General features: G+C 42.4%; 1 protein-coding gene across 2 annotated transcripts in view; it reads right to left on the bottom strand.

The window, feature by feature from the left end:
• The window catches only part of LOC119011864 (adenylate cyclase type 1-like), a 39,724-nt gene that overhangs the window by 6,484 nt on the left and 8,101 nt on the right, over nucleotides 1-25,139 (bottom strand). For both annotated transcript variants that reach the window (XM_037085299.1, XM_037085300.1), the window contains exons 4-13: nucleotides 20,088-20,199; nucleotides 9,754-9,881; nucleotides 8,685-8,843; nucleotides 7,589-7,730; nucleotides 6,076-6,231; nucleotides 1,918-2,115; nucleotides 1,729-1,826; nucleotides 1,535-1,619; nucleotides 941-1,030; nucleotides 547-809 (exon numbers count right to left, since the gene is read on the bottom strand). In XM_037085299.1, the coding sequence (XP_036941194.1) occupies nucleotides 547-809; nucleotides 941-1,030; nucleotides 1,535-1,619; nucleotides 1,729-1,826; nucleotides 1,918-2,115; nucleotides 6,076-6,231; nucleotides 7,589-7,730; nucleotides 8,685-8,843; nucleotides 9,754-9,881; nucleotides 20,088-20,199 (1,431 nt within the window). The remainder of the gene's footprint in view (nucleotides 1-546; nucleotides 810-940; nucleotides 1,031-1,534; nucleotides 1,620-1,728; nucleotides 1,827-1,917; nucleotides 2,116-6,075; nucleotides 6,232-7,588; nucleotides 7,731-8,684; nucleotides 8,844-9,753; nucleotides 9,882-20,087; nucleotides 20,200-25,139) is intronic.

The following is a 25,139-nucleotide window of genomic DNA, read 5'->3' as shown; positions in this document are numbered from 1 at the left end:
TCTGGAATCGGGGCAAGAATTAATTGACTGAGAGTCTTGTCCTGATAACTTGAATGACTCACATTCAAAGATTCAAGTCAGTATCTGCTCATGCTCATGTGTACGGAAAGATTTGTAGTTGCCAAAATATTTCAGTGTTGAAGCTGAAGTAGATGAGGACTTGAAAAAAAACAACCAAAAAAACAACACAAGATGGTCTCCGGAAGCTCAAAGATCCCAAATTGATTTTTAAAGACGTTTTTTACACACTCTTTCAGCCAAAATCTTCACTGCAGCTGCGTAGCTACAAGCGTGCACCCCGTGTGAAGCGGGTGCAGGAGCTCAACCGTGCGTCAAGGTTGAAAACACAACACAACATTTGAGCTTCCCACCCGTGAGAGTGATGTCAGAGGAAAATGGCCGCCGTTTGCATATGGTCTGTGCAGCGCTGTTTTGCTCTGAAGCTCCAAGAAATGTTTGGTGGCTAAGTCCCTTCACCTTTTTTTTTTTTCTTAGCGTGTTGTGTCTGTTCAGTGCTGGCGGTCGTGCTGCGCCCGCGAACCTCACCCTGCGCTCTTGCGAAAGCCGCTGAGCTCCAACACGGTGACATACAGCACCCCCAGAAGGAGCATTAGCGCCATCTTTGGCAGCCAGGAGACCCGCAGGAAAAGTGCCAGGGTGAGCGTGCCCACCACACAGGACAGGAAGGCGTAGCGGGCACCGTCGCAAGGCAGCTCCGCCATGGTGTGGTTGGCGCCGCTGTCCACATCGATGATGAGGATGGAGCTGTTGGTGTTGGCACTGCCCCACAACCAGGGCATGCAGCCCACCTGACAGAGGACAAACAGGAGGATACGCGTGCATGAAGATGATAAGATATTACAGCAGAGGATGGATTCCTCTGTCACCGCACTGCATCTCACTCCTCAAACATGCCCTGGAGTTAACCCTTCCTACTTACCACACAGGCCTGGGCCACAGCGTAGATTAAGAGCACTATGAAAATACAGAGAACAGTGCGGATCTGAATGGTCAGGCACCCTGGAAAACACTGAGAGACAAGAACAAGGAAGAGTCGGATGAAGTGGGTTAGGGTTAGTTGGTCTTTAGTTGGCAGACGACTTACATTTACAAAGTGGAAGCAAATAAAGTATATGTTGGGCTGCATTCTAACCATTTCTGACACAGAAAGCAAGAGCTGAATCAGCATAAAATGTTAACAAATGGTAAATTTATAGTTAATAAAATGTAGTTTCACAGTCAACAGACAAAAAATGCTTTATAAACCATTTAATGAGGATTTTTTTATTGTCATTTTGCAACTGATGTTTATAACACTTTGTGAACATCTAATAAATACTGTGTAGTTCATCTATAAACATTATAGAGCCATTATGAGGTCGCAACTGATGTTTATAAACCTTCAGGACTGCTTAATATTTGATAACCATGATAACCATTTACAATAATGAATTGAATAAAATGTGAATGAGGGAAAAAAAAGGGGGAGACTGTTACTCGGGTCAGGTGACGAAGAGAAAGCCGCGGTTATTACCTGTATTCTAGTGATGTGCAGGTACATGATACAAGCTACTAGGAAACAGATGCAGAAGACGAGCAGGACTAGAACCGCCGTGCCCCTGAGTGGGAAAAGTAAGAGAGGAGAGAGACATACGGCGGAGTTAGTTCCGAAAAAGACAAAGAGGCCTGGAAGGAGAGAGAGAGATGAACAGAACCTGCTGGACATACTGTGGTATGATGAGAAGATAGACGAGGCCAAACAAGGCAGCTAGGATCAGAGAGAGCACCACGGCGCTGGTGAAGTACTCATCAGGAACCTGGTGGTACTGCGCAACAGAGACCAGATAAGAGTCATTAACATTCATCCCGCAGGCTTCATGTGGTGCGCGGCTACTGGGCGCGTCTGCGGTCTCTCACCCTCTGCTCCCGCTCAGAGCACTTATACATGAGTGTGAGGAAGTTGAGGTCCGCCGTGTCCGACTCGGTCTGGCGGGCCTCGATCAGCCGCCCGATGTAGCGGTTGACCCGGGTCCTGGGGCTGCTCTGGATCAGGTTGGCCTGGTTCGCGTTGGTGCGGTTCCTCAGCTTCTGCGGAGCCGTCCGCATGGCCCTCCGCTGGTGGGAGAAAGAGAGAAAGGAATCTTCACTGAAATTATAGACAAAAAAAAACAATAGTGAGACACAAAGAAAGGCTGTGTTTCTCCGCACTAGTGTGATATTATCGTTTCATGGGAACAAGAGGTGAGTAAGAGTCAACAACAAACACGGGCGCCTGATTATACTTTCAAATTAGGACGTCGCCTTCACACTTAACTTCATTACCGAACGCGCCCCGCAGTGTCTGAGTGTCTTCCGAAGCCCAAAGTGAGCAGCTTCGCCAAAAAAAAACAAACAAAAAAAAACATTGGGCGCTGGAGCAAAGCCTGAGAGTTAACGCGGCAGAGTGGATGTTTGTGGAGCAAAGCCTGAGAGTTAACGCGGCAGAGTGGATGTTTGTGTGTGTGTGTGTGTGTGTGTGTGTGTGTGTGTGTGTGTGTGTGTGTGTGAGTGTGAGTGTACATGTAAGGGGAGCAGGCTGGATGAATTGTGTGGCTCCGTGGCTCGGCAGGAGAGCAGGACGGTGAGCGAGAATGTTTCACGAGTTCATTACGTGACACGAACGTGTACGGCTCACTGACTCCCCTCGTTTTTTTTTTCTTCCTTACTCCTTTCTGTCGTCCCCTGCTTCTGTCTTTCCTTCCTTAATTGCTGCACCCCCTCCGTGCTCATCCATGATTCCTTTCTTCCTTCTTTTCCAGCCATTATACATTCTTCCCTCCTTTTTGCGCAATTCTGTACATTCTTCCAACTTCCATCTTTTCTGTCCTGCTTCAGTATATCTTTGTTACCTCTCTCCCTGCTTCCATCCTCCTGTAGGTCTGTATATTCTTCCTTACATCCTTATTGCTTATCTTGCTTTTACATATTCCGTTCCTAGGCGCCTTCTTTTCCCTCCCTGCTTCCATACATCTTTCCTTCTTTGCTTCCTTTCCTAAATTCCTTATGTCTGTCTTTCCTTCCCTGCTGCCATAGATTCTGTCTTACTTCCTTCTTCCTTTTCCTGCTTTCCTGTATTCTTCCTTTCTTCTTTCCCCTCTGTACTTACAAACTTTCTTTCCATCTTCCTTACCTGTGTCAGCATATCTTTCATTACTTCCTTCCCTGTGCTTTATATATTCTTTCTTACTTCCTTTGTCCCTTCCCTGGCCCCTCTCTTCCCGCTACATCTCTCCTTCTTTGCTTCCTTTCCAAGTTCTGAAAATTCTTCCTTATGTTTGTCTTTCCTTCCCTGCTTCCGTATGTTCTTCCTTACTTCCTTCTTCCTCTTCCTGCTTTCATATATTTGTCCTTCCTTTTTTCTTTTTCCACTCCCTCTTTCCATAAATTCCTCCTTACTTCCGTCTCTCTTTTTGCAGATTATTCTTTATTTCCTTTTTCCCATTTCTGTTTCCATATATTCTTCCTTCTTCTCTTCCTTTCCTGCATCCATTTATTCCTCCTTACTTCCATCTTTTGTTTACATTCATTCCATATTACCTTTTCTTTCCCTTCTTTAGTCCTTTTTCTTACCTTACTTTTTCACTACATATAGTCTTCCTTACTGTCTTTTTTCCCTCTTTCTTTCCATCTATCCATCCTCAGTCCCCACCTTCCTTCCCTGCTTTTATATTTTCTTCCTTCTTCTCCTTTTTCCATCACAATTCTCTTCTTTTATGTTTCTTTCCAATTTTTTCCCTTGCTCTTGATTATTCACCCACAGTCCGTCCTTCCTCCCCTGCTCTGGTCTATTCATCCATACTTCCTTCTCCACACCCTCTCTTCATCTTTACCGCCATACTTACGTCCCCGTTTATATTTTGACTTCCCTCCTTCCATCTAGACTCTCTCTCTTTTTCCTCTCTCTGTTCCCCATTACCATCCCTTATTCATCTGCGTCTCCCTCACACTCTTGTTTTGTTATTTATGAGGCAGCAGCACAGTGACCTGCAGATGCCGACTTCTTCTTATGCTCCATATTGTGCTCAGCGTAGCGCGGGACACGTCAGGCAGCAGCTGCATGTCCGCTGCACCAAATAAAAATCCTATTCATTCATCCCAGGTCCGGCGTATCGCTCCCCTCCGTGCCTTGAATGCATATGTCGTTTCACACAATCCAAGTGTGTGTGGTCTGAATATGAAATTCGCCATTCGGCAGAAGGTGCACGTACATCTTAACCTGTCGCCACTTTTCGCTTTTCTATTTGCCTGTTTTATACTAATCTGCCCTCTGTCTGCAATGTGAGGATGCGGTCATTACTGGCAATGTAGACTGAAGAGGGAGTAGTGTGGATCCATTGAAGGCTGCTACTGAGGGCGATGTTGCGAAAGTGGGGAGACGATGCTTCGTCAAACTAGCAGAACAAATGTTAGAACACCTTGTAAACAGCTCATGACATAAGACAGGGCATTTTATATATGTCAGCCTGGTGTTCTTCTATCCATAAGAATAGTATACTACACCAAGTCCCGACATTGTTTGGACATAAATTAATCCTGAGCATGCTTGTCATGAACTTAAACATAACTGCTACATACCTTATCTCAGTCCTAACCCTGAAAAGTAATCATTAACCATTTGTGGACTGTTTTATATGGAAGTGACAAACAAGAAAAGTATATAACACACTCATATACACAAACCCATACACACACACACGTACACATACACGTACACCTGAAAATCTGGATTAAAACAGCTGTTGCGGGAATTGTACAGCTGCCAGGCCAAAGGATTTCTCTTCAGGCGCACAAGGTCAAGTAAGCTCTTTGACATTCTGCCAGATTGCCTGTGTCACTGACAGTATGTGCGGGGGTGGTGGGGGGGACGGTACATTGTAGGAGCAACATGCTGAGGTCATTATAGCTGACAGGATCATCAATTACCAGCGCTCCCCTATCTTCTTACGATAAAGTGTACATCATGTGTCAGCCATGGATTTATCTGCTGACTGAGGTTTGTAAAGCCTTTCATGGTGAATTACTTTCCTGCAAATTTAGCTAAGCCCACAGCACATATAAACACTAAAGTCTTATATTTAAACAAAAAACAATTGAGTGCCATGTTTGCTAACCGGTTGGCGTCCAGATTGATTAAAAAAAAAACAAAAAAACAAAAAAAACCTCAATGTCATAAAACAGAATAAGAGAGTCTATGATTTGGCACAGGGCTGCAACTTACAATTATCTCCATCACTAATTAACCCGCCAACTGATTCTAGATCTATAAGATGTCAGAGATGTCAGAGAAAATTGTGACACACTCCACTATCCAAAACTCAAGGCAAAGAAATAGACTGCTAAAAAGAATGACTTCTCAAGATCTGTGGAAGGGAAACATGCCAAGACATGCAATAAGGCGACTCTTGACCATCGTCTAACAGCACAGTCGTACTTCAGAAAGGCCGTGCTGCAAATATCACTGTAGGAGTGTAAATGTGCAGTGTTCATTGAGGTGACAAAGAACGACCGCGGGAGCGCCTCTTGCACATGCTAATATCTACTGTATGTCCAGAGTTCACGTCAACAGAGCCACTAAACCATGAAGGAATCCACAAATGCACATTGTTCCTCCTCTGTTTGTCCGCAACTCAAGAGATGTTGTCTTTTTAAAAAGACAATCCCGAGTATGAATAAAATGGCAGGAATTATTATAAATGTTGATTTGTATATTAATTTATTCTGTTGATTAGAAAGGAGAATAGTTTGAAATACCTCTAAATTGCTTTGGAGAAGACTATTGTTGCCATGGTCGGGTTAACTTATACGAGGATACTTAAACAATACCACAAATAAAGACAGTAAAGATTTGGTATATGGATCAATTAACTGCTTTTAGGGGGTATTTATTAATCCAGGTTTTTCAAAATAAAGCGTTCACCAAACATTTTTCACTACTGTAGAAAATGCTAGACATTCAGACAGTATTTATACGTTTTAAGTCTCTATCACAGCACGAACAAACACAGAAACGTCAAAACATACACTGAGAGTTTATACCTTATCACCGTCCTCGCAGTTCATGACATTGGAGAAGGGAATCTCAGCCTTGAACATCTTCCTGCAGTGCATAAGCTGCACTAGTAAGTAGCACACAGTTTTGAACTTCATCTTTTTGGCGGGCTTTATATCCGAAAGAATCAATCCTGGGAATATCTGTCACCAGATAAGAGACGGGAACAAGGATTAAATCATGATACCCCACACAGTAATATATATTATGTAAGGGTCTAGAAATCATGCACAGGCATTGGACTGTCAGTATGCATGCGCACACATGCTCGTGCACACTAACACACACACACGCACGCAATCACTATTACCAAGCTCAGGAATTTAGCTAAAGTGGTTAAAATAAGGTCAATCCCCTAGGTGATTTTAATAGTTTCAGGACTTCGCTGCCCTCATTTCTCTTTCTTAAAACTATTTTAGAAAGACTGATGTATATTAAGCACAGAGTTTGGGGAAATGTACGAAATATATGCTTTGTTCGATACACAAGGTTGGAGGTTGGTCCGTAAGCAGGAGAAATGAATGGCACAATAGAGAAAATGGGTAAAAACCTATCCAACACAGCTTAGTTAGGGCACATCTTTCTATGAACCGTGTCTTTGATGAAGTCTAACCATCAGCTCCATTAAGAGGATTAGCAAAGTCTCCTGCATATCAAAGAAAAAAAATTAAAATCACGCAACCGAGATGTCACAGGTCACATAATGACTCATGTAACCTATGTGAAAGCCTTAACTTGCAGAACATGAAACCTACTGCAAGACATTATGAGGAGAGGGAGAAGGGAGAGGGGAGAGGAAAGGAGAGGAAAGGAAAGGACAGGAAAGGAAAGGAAAGGAAAGGAAAGGAAAGGAAAGGAAAGGAAAGGAAAGGAAAGGAAAGGAAAGGAAAGGAAAGGAAAGGAAAGGAAAGGAAAGGAAAGGAAAGGAAAGGAAAGGAAAGGAAAGGAAACAGAGACAAGACTGAAATTCCCTCTCCAGCTGCTTGTGGCACATCTGTTGGAGATGTCCATGTTATTAATGTGGATGCACTGACGTGCACACACTCACACACATCTCTGTTAGTTTGTCAGGCTGTGCAGATTTAAGATGCCACTGGCTGTTTTCTTATTTCTTTATAGCTCCAGTCCAGTCCATTTCAGGCTGGACATGAGTTGGACTCAACAACAAATGTGTGACAGCTCCATCGTATGATGGAAGCTATATTTCTATTTAAAGGATGGTGTTATTGTAGATCTTGGCGTACACTGGTCCAGATAAGCCTGCTTTGTCAACCTACTCTGATTTACCACGTGCAGTAGTTCAGGTTAATATGGATTAGCATACGACCTGCAGAAGCTTTGCTAATGTGTACAGCACACTGTCTAGCTGATAAAAAGTTCGGCTAAGGCCAACATCTAATAGGAAGGGTTATCTGAAGATAAAACTATCTGCGAAAGGCTCATAGAAATAGACAGTAGATTGAATATACATTTTCTTAACACAGAACTACAATATGATACCTTCCGTCGGTGAGATGGCACTATAAAGAAGGTTTCAATTTCATGTTTTTGGAGGAAGGCGTTCCTTTCGTGTCCGTTTCCAGGCTCCACCTCATAATCTCCATTTAGGCACTCCAGCGTGGATCTGGTGATGTGGACTTTCCTGCAGAGACAGGCAGGACAGGATAATATACACGAGTCACAGCAACTGCAACAGCAGCGGTTAGGTGCACTTCGGCACAAACTGTCCAGGGCAGGTCAGATGCAAAGGAGTTATACAGGAGACATAAGGCTGACATCTTACTCCTGCAGGCATTTTGCGAAAAATAAAAAGATGACAAAACTTACTTTAGTATACTGGGGGGAAAAAAGCAAGATTATGTAACATTTTTTACCTTAAAATAACAGATTCAAACTCATTTTGATGTTACAGTGTCTTGTAATAAGGTGAATGGTGTCTCTGTCTCAGCCACTATGCCCCCATCACTTGTCTCTGCACTATGTAACTTCAGTGAGAGAGTAGGATCACAGTGTGTTTACTTAAACATGCAAGTTTTCAACACATTGTTACACTCTTTACATTTTCAACCTCATCCTGGTGTATAGTGTATAGAATTTAAGCCATTTTTTCTCATAATCTGAGCCAGATATTTCCACTTAGCGCTTACGTACACCAAACTATTCAGTTTTATTCCTATCTGTAGTCTGCAGGTTTACTGAGTGGTTTGTTCATACAGTTAACATGTTACACTAAAAATACGGTAAAAATGTTTTGTGATAAAAAGAGATTGTCAACAAAACGTAACAAGAATATTGAACCCAGTTTTACACATTTTTAGAAAAACTTAAATGCAAAATGTAATTGTTTTATATCTTGTCTTTATGATCCATCGTTAAAATTTTTACTCTATTTCACCTGTAGCGTCTCCCCGTACAAACATTAATACCTACACTTGACCAAAAAACAAACAGGACAATATTAGTATAAATATTCACACTTCACTGTACAGATTTCAATAATTGCTTCTACATTTCATAATAAGTTAAAATCACTTTTTTTGCCAGAGCACCACAAACAGAAATCATGTGGTCATCGGCGTAGAAGTCCAGTACTTACCCAGGTAGTCCTCCAGCCTCCATCACATTGGCAAGGGTCACATCATTGGACCACACATCGTATTGCCATTTCCTGAGGCCCAGCACTCCACACAGCACCCGACCCGTATGCAAGCCCACGCGCATGTTTAGGTTGACTTCAGTGGCCTCAGCTACTGACCTGCAGGGGGCAGAACATACGGAGGGTTGGAGTGAGGGTGTAGGATCAAATCTGTATCAGTATGGACAGTGTATCTGTAATCAGGCAATTCAAGAAAAGCAGTATTTATGTATGACGGTTGAGGTCAGATACAGGCGACAAACACACGTCCTGAACTCAGAATATAATAAATTTCACTACTACAAGCTTTCTTTGTAAACGCTGTGTCAGTCAGTCAAGAATGAAAAAAATCTTCCCCCTTTTCTCTACCTTGCCCTGACATCCCAAAATAGACTCCAAGAACAAAACAGACTGCTAAGTTGAGCATTTCTATTTAATCAGCGTTGAGGAAAAAGTCTAATCTTAATTAGCAGGCTTCCAGTCAAGTCATGAAAGTATCTGATATTATCTTCTGCTGCATCTCAATCTCTCACTTTCTTTTTGTTCCTTTTTTTTCACACTCCCAAACAACGCAGGCTATGCACAGAGAGAGAGAGAGAGAGAGAGAGAGAGAGAGAGAGAGAGAGAGAGAGAGAGAGAGAGAGAGAGAGAGAGCAGAAGCACTTTCAAGCTCAGTAAAATTGCTTATTTTCTTTCTCCGGTAAAGCCTTTTTCTCCCACCCGACTGTGGTTCTGCTCGCTCAGATGTTCAGTGTTAGAATTCAATCGCAGCACACATGGCTGACCAGGCTGCAGTTTGCTCTGCTCGAAGGAAAATCTCTCAACATGGACTCAGTTAAACAACTCAGTGTTTGGATAGAAAATAAAAATGTTAGTGCAAAAGCATATTCTGTTAAACAGATGGACAGATAAAGATTCCAACAATAAAACAGTTCTATATAATGTCACAGTCATAAAAATAAAAAAAAAGAAAAGAAAATGAGTAGGTACAACTATGAGATGTAACACCCAAACAAACATGAACGCTCACGTTATGGTGTCGATCATGTCCAAACCCATCTCGACGCAGCAGTGGGCGTGGTCGGTCTTGGGTTGGGTCAGTCCGGACACACAGTAGTAACAATCCCCCAGGATTTTAATCCTGCGACAGTGGTTTTCCTGCCAAACCAAAAATAAATACATACATTGTGATTCCATGCAGGGCTGCACAGTAAATTGAAACATTATCAAAATCACAATATGGAAAATTAAAGCAATTTTTTGATAAAACAGAAGTTAAACAGAGTTATAGTGAAGTACTGCGGTGCTGCAGGGATGACAGTAATATGAGCCAATCAGTACCAAGATCAACTTCACAAAACAAGTCTTGATACAGCACTTCTGGCCTTTCACAGGATTCAAAATGAACCTTTAATCATCATAGTCGGCTCATTTATTGTTAAATAAACCTTTACAACAGGACCAAAAGGCATCATTCTTCTAGCTCAATCAAAACTGCAGCAACAGTGTTGTTTGTGTGCAAGAATTCTGACATTTAATTATAGTTTATCCATCACAGTGATTACACCGATCCATATCCATCAGTGTAATTTATAAAGTATCGCTTCAAGCTACCCAATGCTGCAAGTAGCAAGGTCGATTGAGTTTGTGGTGCAGTGGAGTTACAGCCCTTCAAAATGAGAAGATTTTTACCTTAAAGTCTAACGTCATCATCATCGTTAATACTGTGATGTTTATAATTTGTAAAAAAAAAAAAAGAAAAAAAAAAGTGTCATCTCCAAAAATTTCAAGCTAATTACACTTGGGATGTTGAAATTTAATGACCCATGCTTTCTTAAAAGTTGTACAATTAATTTCTGAACTTATAATGGCATCATTTTAGGTATTATGCATACTTTGAAACATTAGAATAAAGTGATATATTTCTAATACAAGGATCCACCTGGGAACCCATTGAAATGAGTTAAAACGTGGGTGTTCGGGTGTCAAGGAGCAAAACCCCTCCATCACAAAAACCCTAATTAATACTCATGGCAGCAACAGTTCAGCTAACTGTTCCAAAAAACACAACTATCCCTGTTCATGAGTCTACGCCATGTTGACCTGGATTGAACAACGAAACACCAACACAACAGTAAACTTATTAAAGGAGTAGTTCAGTATTTTGGAGAAATACACTTTCACTCTCTTGCAGAGAGTTAGATCAACATCACTCTCATGTCTTATAATGCTAAATATGAAGCTACAACCAGCAGGTTAGCTCAGCTTTGCTCAAAGATTGGAAGTGTAGACAGTTCCCAGTCTTCACTTTGTTTTTGGTAATTTTTCAACAGTGGCAGCACCCTCAGAAACATCAGAGATATTACTGGAATTTGATCGGAATATCTCTATGATCCTTTTGCTCCTTCACAGCTACATGTTGTGAATTATACTACAACAATGTACAGAGATGAGTGTTGATAAGATACAGTTTAGAGCATATTAGAGATCCACAACAACGCTGACAGAAGGGCACGAAAGCCTGGAACTCATAAATAACCTCGGAATAAATAAGTGTTTATGCCAGCACGGTAGTAGAAAGCATGCTGGTGACACCTGCTGTGCGGTCCAGAATGAACAATCGCAAAAAAAAAAAATGTTGAAGGCAACAGAGTAAACAGCACCCAGCCAAAGACTCCATATATGGATAAAATATGAATATAGATATATACATTTATAGGTATACATATGTGCACAAAATCCTGAGAGACAGAGGCAGTCAATAAAGCAAAAGACCCTTAGAACACAACAGCCATGACGCATGTACCCATCACATGTTCATTATCCCATGCAAACTCTCGAGACATTGAACTTGAACACACGATACTGAACTGGTTCCCACGCCCGCGGCGCCAAATCAACGGCTCAGCCTCACTTTGGGGAATAAGGTGAGTCACCCTCTCACTCTCAGCAGTGGCATGAAAAGGCGACACACAAACGTAAACCCAATATTAGAGGATATGAGCAACAGACGCTCATTTTACCAGGGAGACCGGGTTTACCGTGGACGCCTCCTCATAACCCTTTATTGTTTCCATGGAGGTAATGGGATCGCTGGCCACGCATGTGACGAGCGCAAAGACTCATAATTATGCGCAATGGTGGGCACAAGACAAGAACGATGCTCTATTTTTAACACACGAGCCATGTGAGTTTCAGGGACAGAGACAGAGCGGGATCGCCGGCGCTGGTCATGCGTTTGGGGCATGGAGGCCCACCACGTGCTGGCCATATAATATAAAAATATATTGTTGGACACAAAGGTATAAAGTAAAAAAAGCACTCTGCAGCGGTATTGTAGACTGTCGAGCAGCTATTTGTAGTTCCGCTCTGACAAAGGCAGTATCCCAAAATCGAAAAATAACTACTGATCTCATTCACAAAGGATTCAAAGTGATTTGCGATATAATAATTAGGTACTCAGATAAACATCATGCTGATTAATTAAAGTTAAGGAACACATATTAACCGTCAATCAGTTACCTATTAGCAAGCGTGTTAGAAGCATACTGGCTCTTTATCAGTCATTAAGAAACACTTATGGATGACTTATCCTGCAGGACCGTAATCTACAGCTACAAGGCCATCGTAAAAAAGAAGTTGTTGTACATAAATTAAGATCTTAATGTGCCTTGCTCAGTATGGGCCCTTAATAACATTTAATAAATATGTTCATACAGAATTAGTGTTGTTAAGATAATGGCATTTCTAACTACAATACAATATCTTTAAAAAAAAAAACAATGTTTTATAGCATTTTTGAAAAATATAACAATATTGGGCATTGCAAATATGACACTTCTTTATTACTTATAATAGAAAATCCTTCTTTGAAGTCTTCCACATGTTTATTCGACCATATAACCTTTTTCAACCAAAGAGCCAAAGAGGTCTATTATATATCAAGTACCTATTGATAATATTTTAATATATTTGAAATGTGGATCTCAACAGGACATACCTGACTACATAAATGAAGGTTACTCAGGTCTCTTCGGGGTAACTAAGGTCACAGTGGACCAGTAGCAGATGGCGCTACAGTGAGGCATGGCTGAAGCTACAGGAAGCAGGGAAAGCCCTGGTACTTATAGAGTCTCCTACTCTGTACTTTTCCTGTGCTAATCTGCACTGTGAGGGCTTAGGAGCTGATTCAGTCACAAGCTGGATTACCACCGTCATGTGACTGAAGCATTGTGGGCAATCTGGGTGGTCATCAGCGAAGAAGACAGATGAGCAGAGTGTATTAAGCCCAGGTAGAGTCCGACACCTACTTCCCCTGGAAAGCAAGCACAGAGGCAATGCATTCTGGATGTTTTGTTTTCATCTTCGCCGAGGTCAGACTATATTTAGAGTAGGTGTGGTTGCATTACCAGACACCTTACATACAGTAAAGCCATATCCTCACAGAGATGCAAATAAGCAAACACTTCAGCGCTCGCAGACAAAGAGAGGGAGACAAAGAGGGAATATTCAGTGAATGATGATGAAGGAAAAGATGAGCCAGCTGAGAGAGAGGCAGCAGTTCATTTCCTATGAGGCCCCAAAGGAGAGAGCAGTACACACCGTGCTTTGTCTGTCATACAAAGACAAAGATCAGTGCTGTGTACACATTATTGATGAGACCAAAGATTAGGGTTTCCACTCTCGTAGCTCCGGGTGGTTGAAAGGACAGGCCGTGTTGCTTCCAGCTGTTTGACAATGTAGTTTGATTTTTTTTTTAACACTGTTCTCACACAGTCACACTATTTTATGTGTATTATATCAGAACATTGCACAGATTTGAAAGAAAAATTAGTCCATTTGGCTCTGAATTATTTCACGCCAACATTTCATTAATGTCAGCAGACGGTGATTCATTGCAAGGCGTCTCTTGCCGGGCAAAATCGTAAAAAAAGAAAATTGCGATTGGATATTTTCCTTTTTGGCCACCAGCTCTTTTATTGATTTGAATTCATATGCGATCATTTATGTGCAACAACAAAATGAATAATACATCAACACTTCCTCCTCCCACCACAGCCTGGTGGGTTGGAGTGAGCAGCTGCTGGAGATCTGTGAAGTAAACCTACGAAGATATATTTAACAGATATGGCGGATATGACAAATAACGGCCGCTCAGCATTCAAATACTTTTCAAAGATAGCACTGACAAGTAAGGAACACTGTTTTCTTGTAATGATATAAAAAAGATACAATTAAGCTATGATATATGTGAGAAATACTCTGCACACTTAGTTTAATCGTTTATGAGACCATGTCTTCTATGCAGCAGATATGACAATCTAAAGTTAACCATCAATAAATGACATAAAAAGGTTAGTGAAAAGTTGTTGGCAAACAGAATTTGTAATACTTGATCTGAAAGATTTTGGGCTGACACATAACTCTGCCACGACTGCTTCAGTTTAGACCCCAGCTTATGGAAGTGCAAGACGCTTTATGGTGACAAGTGTCAACCATCATCTTGATTCTTGAAAAACAGAAACATTTTTCCCCTCCTACTCCTCCCTCAGGAACTCGAGCTTGCTTGTTTGGTTTGGGTTTTGCTTCAGTCCACAGTTTTTCTCACTCGCAGGCGCCTGAGGGGGGAAACTGCAGGACTCGACAGTGATCCTCGCACCTGCTCGTGAGAGAAACCCAAACAGGGTTATTTGAGTTGTGTTTACACCCAGACTTTGGTTTTTCCAGCAGGCAGCTGTCACAGTGTGGGCAGTGAACAGCCCTTGTGCTCAATTTAAAAATATCACAAATTTTTATTAGCCTCCTAACCACTTGTATTTGTTCTATTTTTCTTGGCATAGGATTTTGAATTACATAAACCTGCAGATGTACAAATGATCATGTCTAGATTTGAAACAGGAGGTTTCCTGAAGTTAACTTTTCTTTGAGGTACAAGTGAGTGTAGTTCGATTCCTTTGACAATCTTTACAAGAAATAGAGGTTACAACTGACACTGCAATAATCACGACGATGAGACGATGAGACAATGAATATGTCTTTTAGGCCTTAACTAGTCAGGAAACCTTAAAATAGAGTCGTGTACTGGTTAAACAAGCTACATATATACCATTCTTGCTAACTAAGTAGCACTTAGCATACGGCCCCTGACCCAAACAACAAGTGAGCAGCAGGGGCAGTGACATTGCCATTGTTAAGCTGCTAACAGGGAACGAGAAAGCACACTGGCCCTGAGCCCAATAAAGAGCACCGCTGTGGAAGCAACACATGCCTATAGTTGCTAATGTTAGCACGAAGCATACGACCCCTGAGCTGAACAGAGCTGCGGTGGCAGCAACAGCGTCCTTCAGTGGCAAACGTTAGCACAAAGCACACTGCCTGAGTCCAGCAAAGCTGCTGCGGCAGCAACAGTCTCCTGCAGCAGCTAAAATGAACTCAAAGCAAACAGCCCCTGAACCAAGCTAACCCTGTTAGCACAAAGCACACACCTGCAGCAAAAGGAGTAACTGCCATACCACATAACTTTTTCAGACTGAGGTTTGCCGTTTTTGCTTGTGTTTATATGACTGTAGCATTTAACAGAGCTAAGAGAGCTTGTGAAATGTAATGAACTAGCTGCAAGTACATCCGCTATCTCCCAGCTGAAGGGAGGAGATGGGATTTCTACCAATTGGATACTTTAGCTTGCCCTTCCTGGTTTTTAAAATTGTACCATACCCAGCTGTATGAATTAAAAAAATTTATTTAAGAGTACATTTATTTTTTTGCTTTTTACTGGGCAATAGCTAGTCTTACAATTTCATTATTAGATTTTTTCAAGATGTCTTGTCAAGTAAATTTCTAACACTACATGGACAGATACAAGTATTAAGTCATTTTCTCCCCAAACTCAGTGTTTCTTACTAATGTTTACCATTCATATTTTTTTTAGTTTTGTGTAAACTGCAGCGCGCATTCATGCACAGCACATGCAGGGCGGGCCTTTATCTGTAAGCTCTCACAGTCATACACATATGTGAATGAAAGAGGGAACTCTGACTTGTCGAGGGAAGTAAGAGGCAGCGGATAGATACATCACTGAGCTGTCCTAAAAATGGAAACATGAGAGAGGAAGAGAGTGCAGAGAACCACGGGGCATAAAAGACACAGTTGAGGGAAGTAGGCTGCTGCATGTCAATCAAGGAGCCGAGAAACAAGGAGCGGAGGAGTCTTAAAGCTGTGATGCAGGGAGGTGTTGCGAGAGGAGAGAAAAGAAAGAAGAGGAGAGACAAGAATGAGAAAGCTTTGTGAAAGTCTGCCATGGAAACAGCGACGGCACACACATACACACACACACACGCTTATAGACACAGAAGCACAGCCAGTCCAGAGCTATTAATGTTATATAGCATCATGGCAACCATAAATTAATCACAGAGTCCCTCTCGCTACAAAAACTGTTGTTTCGAGAGGGTGGACAGACTGTGGGAAACTCAGCCAGGGAGAGGAAGTGTTTATCGCGTGAGAGGGGCGACCAGTTGGCGTGTTAATTTATATTTTCTTTACCACCCTTAATAAATCCATGCCTTCTATTCCTAAAAAGCAAACAATGCGGCTGTGTTAATCTGCCTGTATCCAGCCTCGCACAGAAAAGTTCCCATGCTACGTATGACATGAGAACGTGTCTATTCTGTGTGCCAGTCTTCAGCGTTATATTTTCCACTAGTTCAACATGGACCAAGTTTGGATAGTGATAAGGTTTCAAAGCTTCCCTGAGATGTTTGCGCCCCTTGTCTTGGATCTCAGCGGTAGCCGGCAGATTCTCAGCCCGGTGGTGAAGAGTTATAATTACTCCCAGCTTGTGTTCTTGTGGGTGGTGGGAATCAAACAGCAAATACTTATCAGTGTGAGTGGGTTCCCTGTAAACTTCAATTTTCGAGCTACGCTCCCAACTGAATACAGCACAGTGCAAGGATGAAATAGCATTGTTTTTTTTGGTTTTTGCCCTCCCGATGTGAAATGTCCACTCCGAAAAAGGCCCTTAAATCTACATGTGTCATCAGGCATTTTAAATCAATAGCAAGATGAAATCGTTCCAAGCTCTACTCTCCACTTTCATATATAAATCTGCAACAAAGGTTGATAAAGGCAACAACCTATCATTGTACCGCTCTGTCGTCTGGTTGCACATGTTCTCATTCTGGTAAAGGGAAGGAAAACACTTTAAACCAATCACAGTTGACTTGGGCAGCACTAAACCCAGGATGCAGTGAATTCTCCCGTCGATATAAGATAAGTACGTGTGTGACAGTCCCTTCCCACAGAATAATGTTGAGGGGGATCTGAAAATGTCGAAATTCCAGCAAAAGAAAAAGAAAACATCTAATAACTAGTTGAGATTTGCACCATTAGCAATCAATCTTGGCGTTGTAAGTTTCTGCAAAAAACCAAAAGTGCCTGGTTGGGGTCAGGAATTGATCTTGTTTTGACCTAAAAGACCCGATTTTGTCGCCACAAACATGTTTGGAAAATCTCCGAACGCCTTGCTAAAGAATATCTTGTTAGAAATGGAGTAGTGAGTTTTGTTGCCTCCAAGATGACTGCATGACTAGCTTCTGAACAGAGTGGAATGGAACTGAAGAGCCCCATGTTTCTCACCGGAATTCATAGAGAATAGGAATATTTAACTTATATTTGCCAAGGGGCTAAGAACACAGCACTGAGGGAATGCCAATGCTGTATGTATTTCTAACATAACAATAACACATAACACAGATTGTTTTTAGCTGCATTCAGCCAGGAAGAGAAAAAAAATGAGTTTCAAATTCTCACCAGTACACTTCTGAAGTAAATCAAAGCCTCTTTGACACAGCCAAACAGAAATAGTGTATTAGTGATAATTGATATGGAGATGAGGTTGAAAAAAAAAATTGTTGTTAAATGCTCGATCACAAAATGTCTATTTTTATCTGATGCGTGTGAAATTCGTGCACGTGTTTAAAAAGCTACCTGGGGTTTAAAACAACATGAGACTGTGACGTGAATGGAAGCTTTTCTGATAAAGCGTTGGTCATTTTTGCTGCCTGATCTTCGTTTATGTTAAAAAAGATGTTCCCAGGAGAGGAGAGGATAGGAGAGGAGAGGAGAGGAGAGGAGAGGAGAGGAGAGGAGACTTGGTTTACTACACCAGCAGCACTTTAGGAGAACACTGCGTTCCTGGCCCACTTCCCATGCAGCTTGACAAGTCCAAAGAGTGGACAGGTGGTGTGGGGATGGTGCTGGAATGGTATTATGAGACGATGCCCAGTGGCCATGTGGCATCGCCCGCTCTTCGTATGGAACGAGAAGAGTCTGAGTGCCCACAGTGACCACGGTTATGAGTCACTGGCACTGCCACTTCCTGCCAAAGTGGATCAGAGTGAGTGGGGCTTTGGGTCAGGGCGAGGCCAGAACATTTGAAGACAGTTTTGGCGGCTGCGGACAGCCTTTCAGCGTAACACGAGGATCCCAACTAGGAGTCACTCAGATCAGTTGTAACAAAAAAAAATGGGATGGCTCGAATCAAAACAGTCAGAAATAATGGATGTGCCTCAAGATAGTATTGTCATCTTTTGTAGTTAAATTCGTTGTACATGAAATTACATGTTCATGACCTGACTTTCATGCCTGGATGTGGAGAGGATGGTGGCGGGGTTACAGGAGAAGAGGCTGGCAAACCAATGACCATAGTTCAAGACTGTGCATCAACATTTGTTCAAGTGTAAACCATTGGATACTGTATATTTGACAAGGGACTGCCCCTTCTGTGGTGTCAAAACAGGTATTTTAAGCCAAAGCATGATCTTTTCCTTACCCTAACCAAGTGTTTTCTGTGCCTAAACCTAACCACACCAAAAGTACAGTGTTTATCACAAGATAGAACTCATGGTTTGAGTTTTTGGTTGGGTTATATCCTGTTTGATTCTGTGGTTCTCTCCTCATGTGCCATGTTTTGCTTTTTCCCCAATACATTTCAGCCTGCGTTTTTCTCTCCCTCTTTGTCAGACTGTCTCTTCTGTTTCCTTGTGTCAGTCCTCAAAGCTTCTCTTTTGTTCTGTTGCCTGCTTGACTTTGTGCGTTTGCAGGCACAATTTCACATGAGCTTTTGGACTTCATCGAGGCCCTCAAGTGCATAAAGGGAGGAAGTACGAAGCAAAGCATGACACATGAGGAGAGAACTACAAAATAAAACAGGAAATAACTAAACCCACACACAAAGTAAAGCAAATATAAAGTTTGAACACCTCAGCTGTCAGCATCGCCAATATTTATGGTGTCTGGTTTGCAACCTCTCTGAAAATGCGCTGACAGTTATTTGAAGAGTGACGAGCGTGGCCCCTCTCTTTTTTAGTCAGTTCTAATTTTGTGCCTGTAAACAAAAAAGCTAAAAATAGACGCTCTCGACAACAGCCAAGTAAAACCTTCTATGAAAGCAAAAAAGGGTTAGTTGTAATCCTGTGGATTAATGGATTTGACAAGGGCATGTGCCTAGTGTAAGTAATAGAGGCCAGATTACATGTAGATAAGGCTGTGGCAGGGTGATCTGCAGGGGCTCAACCTTCTCACCAAACAGAGATACTGTACGTGTCAGCCGAACTGAAAGTGTTGCATACCCCTGTCTGGAGATGTGCTCTGATTCTGATTAACTTAAGGCAGAAGCACGTCACAGTACCTGCTGTGTTTTGATTAAAAGATTTCTTTTTTTTTTTGCGGGCGCGCCCACTGACGGCGTCGCATTTGGAAAGCGACTAGATTAACCGCCGGCGGTCGAATTCACAGGGAAAGTTGAGAGGATTTTCAGCAAACGAAATCACAAAGGGAGAAATATAGACAGATGGGAGGGCTGAAAATCTTTTACACATGCGAACAGAGAGAGAGAGAGAGAGAGAGAGAGAGAGAGAGAGAGAGATTGGGACAACAAGTGCAACTCGCTGGCCCCCTTCACCGGGTTCATTCACACCACAGTGGAGGCGAGGTTTTAGCCCTGGGTAAATCTGGCCTAGATTAAAAAGGTCTGTCAACTCCTCCTCAAATGAAGCACTGGATAATCATATTAAGCATCATATGGGCTTCCATTATTCAGTGTGACATCATGCTAAGCTGGTACAATAGTGGCATGTGCCAACAGCCTGTGGCCTGAGCAGTGCACGCACATGCACACACACACACACACACACACACACACACACACACACACACACACACACACACACACACACACACACACAAACATCCTTTCTTGCATCAAAGTCTGGACACAATGTAGACACAGAGAAAAAGAGCAGCTTTCCATGCCAACAGTGCATCTAACTGAGGGATATGTGTTCAAGGAAGGGGAAGCAGACTCACCGTGGCGAGCTCATCAAACTTTCCAAACAGTTCATTCAGCAGTTTAACCAGTTCCTGGGCTGTGCACTGGGAGGCCAGGCTGGTGAAACCCACTATATCTGCAAACAGGATGCTGCAACAGAGATAGAGACAGAGAGAGAGAGCGAGAGGGAGAGAAAAAAAAGAAGAATTACTGGAGACCTGATCAGATTAGCTCCCAGGAATTTGTTCAAGATGACATTAAGGAAGCCTGAGACGAAGTCAATTTTGAACACTGTTCTCGGATGATTAAAGAGAGACAAGTCAAACCTTCAAATTAACGACCTGCAGCAGCAAAAAAAAAAAAAGAAAAGAAAAGAAAAGAAATAAAAACAGAGAGAGAGAAATAGAGTGAGTCTGCTCCGTTCTCCAGCTGACTGGCAGCGCAGTCAAGCAGAGCGACTCAAAATAGAAGCGAGAGCATTCTCATGGGGATCAAGGAGGGAGACATGTCCTGTTAGGAGCCGGTGAGGAGCTGTTCTGGGATATAATGCAACCAACGAGGCTCTGTCACCGTCTCCAGGTGAACTTGTATTCCCCTCTGACAGCTGGTGCATTGGACTGAAAGTGCTTTAGGTTTAAAGATGAACTGAAAGTCTTTTTCATATATGTTTCTTTTGTGTACAGAAGTAAACAATCAGGGCTTCCACTGCAATGATTTGTTTGTTATTCCAGGGTGGCAAAGTCATGACCTGCCTACCTGTGATTGGCTAATACTTGTTGCCTTTGTTGGTTAAGGTTGGTTAGGTTGATGAGTGAGACTGGTTAGACTGAAGGAAAGAATATCAGGGTAAGCCAATCAGAGGCCTGGGGGGAAAAAAGTACATCAGAGTGGAAGCTAGTTAGCCTAGCATTTCGAACAGGAAAGTCCAAAAGCCGGCCGTCTGCTTTATCGCAGCTGAAAAACATATCTGCCAATCGCATTTGTTAGACTGACAGTTGGGGTTTACAACTGTTTCTGCTGACTCGGAGTGGCTCCAGATGGACTTCTATTAGGCACGGGAGAGGAGGATGTTGCACAAATACACAGAGAAATACAAACACACCAAGAAAGATGAGGTGAATCAAGCATTCAAGTGCTGTGGTGGGAACAATTCCTTTCAAACTGGGTGTCCGACGTCTGGTGCGCCTGCAGTCCTTGACATGTCAAGTCTTAAACTGGCAAAAGTACAAACCCAGCGCCTTGATGCAAAAAAGCGAGAGAAGACATCAGATCCGAACGCTGCCATGAGAAACTCCTTCCCCTCCTGAAAACTGTGGCTTAGACACTGTTTCCACAAATATGCTCAAACTTTTAAAACATTAAAAAAAAGTTGTATGCTAAGGCTTGGTCCTGATTCTTTTCAGTGTTGTGCAATTTTTTGGGTTGTTTTGTGATTTTTGCTGATAATCTCATTTGTCGTGTTTCATTAAAGCTTGACAACGGGGCCCTGAAGGAAAAGTTACCTGTGCTGAAAACCTCCAGTGTCTTAATAATGCCCCGCTGCCCCTAAGAGACGACTCACTATCTATCTACATCAGAGCGGGAGCAGGAACTTTCACCATGAGGGATTCGCCCTGAGTGCTAGGTGGCGACGGAGGGTGTGAAAGGGGATTAGTCATCAAACTCTAGCTTGTCCTGAACAACTTGTGTGTCTGCGGCGCTTTCTGCATGTGGGACGAAGTTTTTTTTCTTTTTTTTTTTCGCAGCGTGACAGAGTGCTGGATCTTGGAGAAGGAGCCGCTAAATGTCATTTTGTTGTCTCGCAGATGTCACGGCAACAAGGGGGGAACGGATTCAATTTGTGCGAATGTTTTAATTGGCGACCATCTGCGGCTGACAAATATTTGAAACGTTAAATACTGCGCCGGAGTAAACACTCAGAGTTCCAGTCACTGAGACTCTGACAAGGACTGAAAAGATGCTGTAACATAATTCATATCGGTGGACAAAAGAAAAGATCTGATGTCTCTAATCTCTTCCTCGGATGTGATATTAAACACCAAGATGGTTGGCTTTCACACACACCCTCCTGCAAAGCGCCACATGTCTCAGCTGTGTGCAATTGTTGTAAGATAAATTGTCTCCCATAATTTCACGAATTTGTTCCTTAACACGAGCTAAACGTTCGTACAACTACAGGCTGCATGAAGTTCCTGGAGGAAGATTTGGGCTGAAGTTTCCATGAGGATTTGAATTTGTTTCTGTATTTTTCTTGAAAGAATGTAAGACTGAGACTGCTGCTGTATGTTGAACTGCTAACCTGCTGCAGAGAGCCTCCCTTTGAGTGACAAATGCTGTGTTGCACGATTAAGTACCTTGAACATGAGCAGCTTGTTCTTAGCACAGTAAATATACAGTATACTTGGTAATTAGTAATCAGACCCACGTGCGCTCCGGCAGGGACATTAAATCAAAATAAGCGTGTACCAAGTATTGCAGTTAATATCACCTACATTTGGGGCTTATTTTGATCAACACTCTTAAAAGGATCAGTGTTTAGGATTCAGTGGCCTTTAGCGGTGAGGTTGCAGATTGCAACCAACTGAATACCCCTCGTCTCACCCTTCCCTACAGCACTGAAATCACCTAAAAAACATGAAAGGCCCTCTCCAGAGCCAGTGTTTGGTGGAACAACATGCTGCTCTCCATGGAGGCGGACCCGCTCTCGCCACAACCTCAGCCACCATAGCGTTGTGTACAACTGGGCATGGTTTTGCACAGCTGCAGATATAAAGAGCTCATTCTAAAGTAACGACACAATATTATATTCTGTTTTTCACAATCGATCCCCTCAATCCTACGCAGTGGACCTTTAACATATGTCTGCATAACATGATTACAATCTTTCCTTTCTGCCAAATGCCGGAGTAAGTTGCATTTATTGCCAATAGACTAGTCGACTCGCTGTACGTTGCCAGAGATATTTGAGATAGACTCCGTTTTAATGAGTTGGAGCGCTGAAAGGCACGGAGAGCGCCGGCTGTGAACTCCTGTATCTGATTTTGAATATCCTCCAGCAAAAAAAAAAAACCTTCAAAACAAACACCGCAGCACTCTTGGCAGCAGCAGCTATAAGTTTCGCCTTCGCCTCCCACCGAACCTACTGCACTGTGCCGTACCCGGTTCACTGCCCAAGGTCAAAACCACATCCCCGATGCAAGCGTCTGTCTCGGTAAAACTCTGTCCTCTGCAGCAGGCAAGGCACTGCAATTCAAATAATTAAGCCATGTAATACAAACACGATTTTCCCTGCGGTAACTTCTCTCAAGTCTAATATCGTCTAATTCGACCTCCCTCACACCCTCATCCATTATTTCCTCTCCACTGGCACATATTTGAGCAATGTTATTCCCCTAATTATGTATGTTAATCTCCCTTTTCCCTGTGTGGAAGGCATTACTGGAGTTATTTTGGCTGACGTTATTTCAATTAGTGGAAGGCACGCCGCATGTCAGCTCAGGGTTACGTTTGGACCGGCCCCTCCAGAGCCCCCAGGATGCCCCGGTGTGTGCTGATGTCAGGCCAATAAAAGGGGGCCAGCACAGAACGAGTGTGGGAGAGATGCTAACCACACACTTTAGAAGGGGAAACTGTAACTTCTCAGTGATAGTGCTGTACGAGTGAGCTTCTGGAGAGGTCAGTGACCCAAGTAGGTCAGATTTCAAAACTGAATGGCATACTTTAGTTTTTTCTGATGTCTCTCACGGTGAACTCGTTAGTTTTTAGGCATTTTCGAGTGCTGCAAGGATTTTTAGCACTTTTGCACTTCCTGGTCTCAAAGTCAGTGTTTTTTTGATTGGCTTTATGGTTAAGCTAACACAGAACTCAGATAAAACTCTATTTAGATGCTTGAAATAAGGTCTAAGTTTGAACAGATGTTCATGGTTTGTCCTACGACATAAAATACATCAGTAAATACACCACATGTGAATTTTAAAGCTTGGAAAAGGCAGTTGCTAACAAGTGGCTAAATGAGACTACAGAGGTTGTTGTGAGACATCATTATGCCAAAAACAGAGACTCATCTGCTTCGTGTCTTCTGGCGGCTGCATTTACGGGCTTAAAAATAATCGGAGTGGTATTTGTTTTCGAAGGTTATCTTGCTGAACAAAACGTGAGTATAATTTTTGTCGAGGGGAACCAGGTGGTGGATGCTAACTCCCGGGTTCGCCTACAAATACATCAATACAATACATCATCCCTGTGGCACTCTGTTTGATGCAAACTTGAAAAAGACTTATGTAAAGCTTCCTTTAATCTGAGCATCTATTTTGTAACGTGAACATTTTCATCAGCAGGAATTTGTCTTGTAAAAACATCATAAATACACAAGCAGGAAGTGCCTGTTGATTCAGAGGACTCTTCCATTGAAACAGCGGGGTGATATTAAACACTGCATGCTCATAATTCATCAACATTATTAATCGTGTAAATCCTAAAATGCAATTTAGATTAATTAAGAAACAAATTAGGATAAATTACCGGTTCAAAAAGTGTTCATTTCAGCTCAAGAGCATTTTTTGGAAAAATATATGAGTTCCTGTATCACCACCACTAATAATAATGACAATTAGTGGTGGTGGGGCTAACAATTCACATAACTTGTTTGTTACTTTGGAGTCATATTCTTTTTCTTTTTAGTGAGTGATTACTACAATATCCCCCTGGCTGGATTTTTAATCAGATCAAACACTGCCCACGGTCTGAGAAAGTAATGAAGAAAACTTGCAGTACGTCGTGCCGCTCACTGTTTACTTTCTAATTACAGTCTGCCCAAATCACATAAATCATGTCTGCATCCAGTCTAGATCGCTCTCAAAGGGTGGCGCTATCTGAAGGAGTTCAAGGCACGAAAGTAATCATCAGAGCTCCACTGAGATGTGTCCATATTTAACCGCCTTGTGTGCGCGCGCACACACGTGCACGACGCGCACAGGCAAACACACGGCGTTATGCAACAAGAATTTAGTCTCCATTGCATTTAATCCCCTGTAGCAACTTAATCCTGAGGCTAAGCAAACCCTTCTCCTCAAGGCTCCCTGCTGCTCCGA

This window comes from Acanthopagrus latus, chromosome 21 (genome assembly GCF_904848185.1).
Source record: "Acanthopagrus latus isolate v.2019 chromosome 21, fAcaLat1.1, whole genome shotgun sequence".
Lineage (NCBI taxonomy): Eukaryota > Metazoa > Chordata > Actinopteri > Spariformes > Sparidae > Acanthopagrus > Acanthopagrus latus.
The sequence above is the reverse complement of the archived record's forward strand: the minus strand, read 5'-3'. Positions and strand labels throughout refer to the sequence as shown.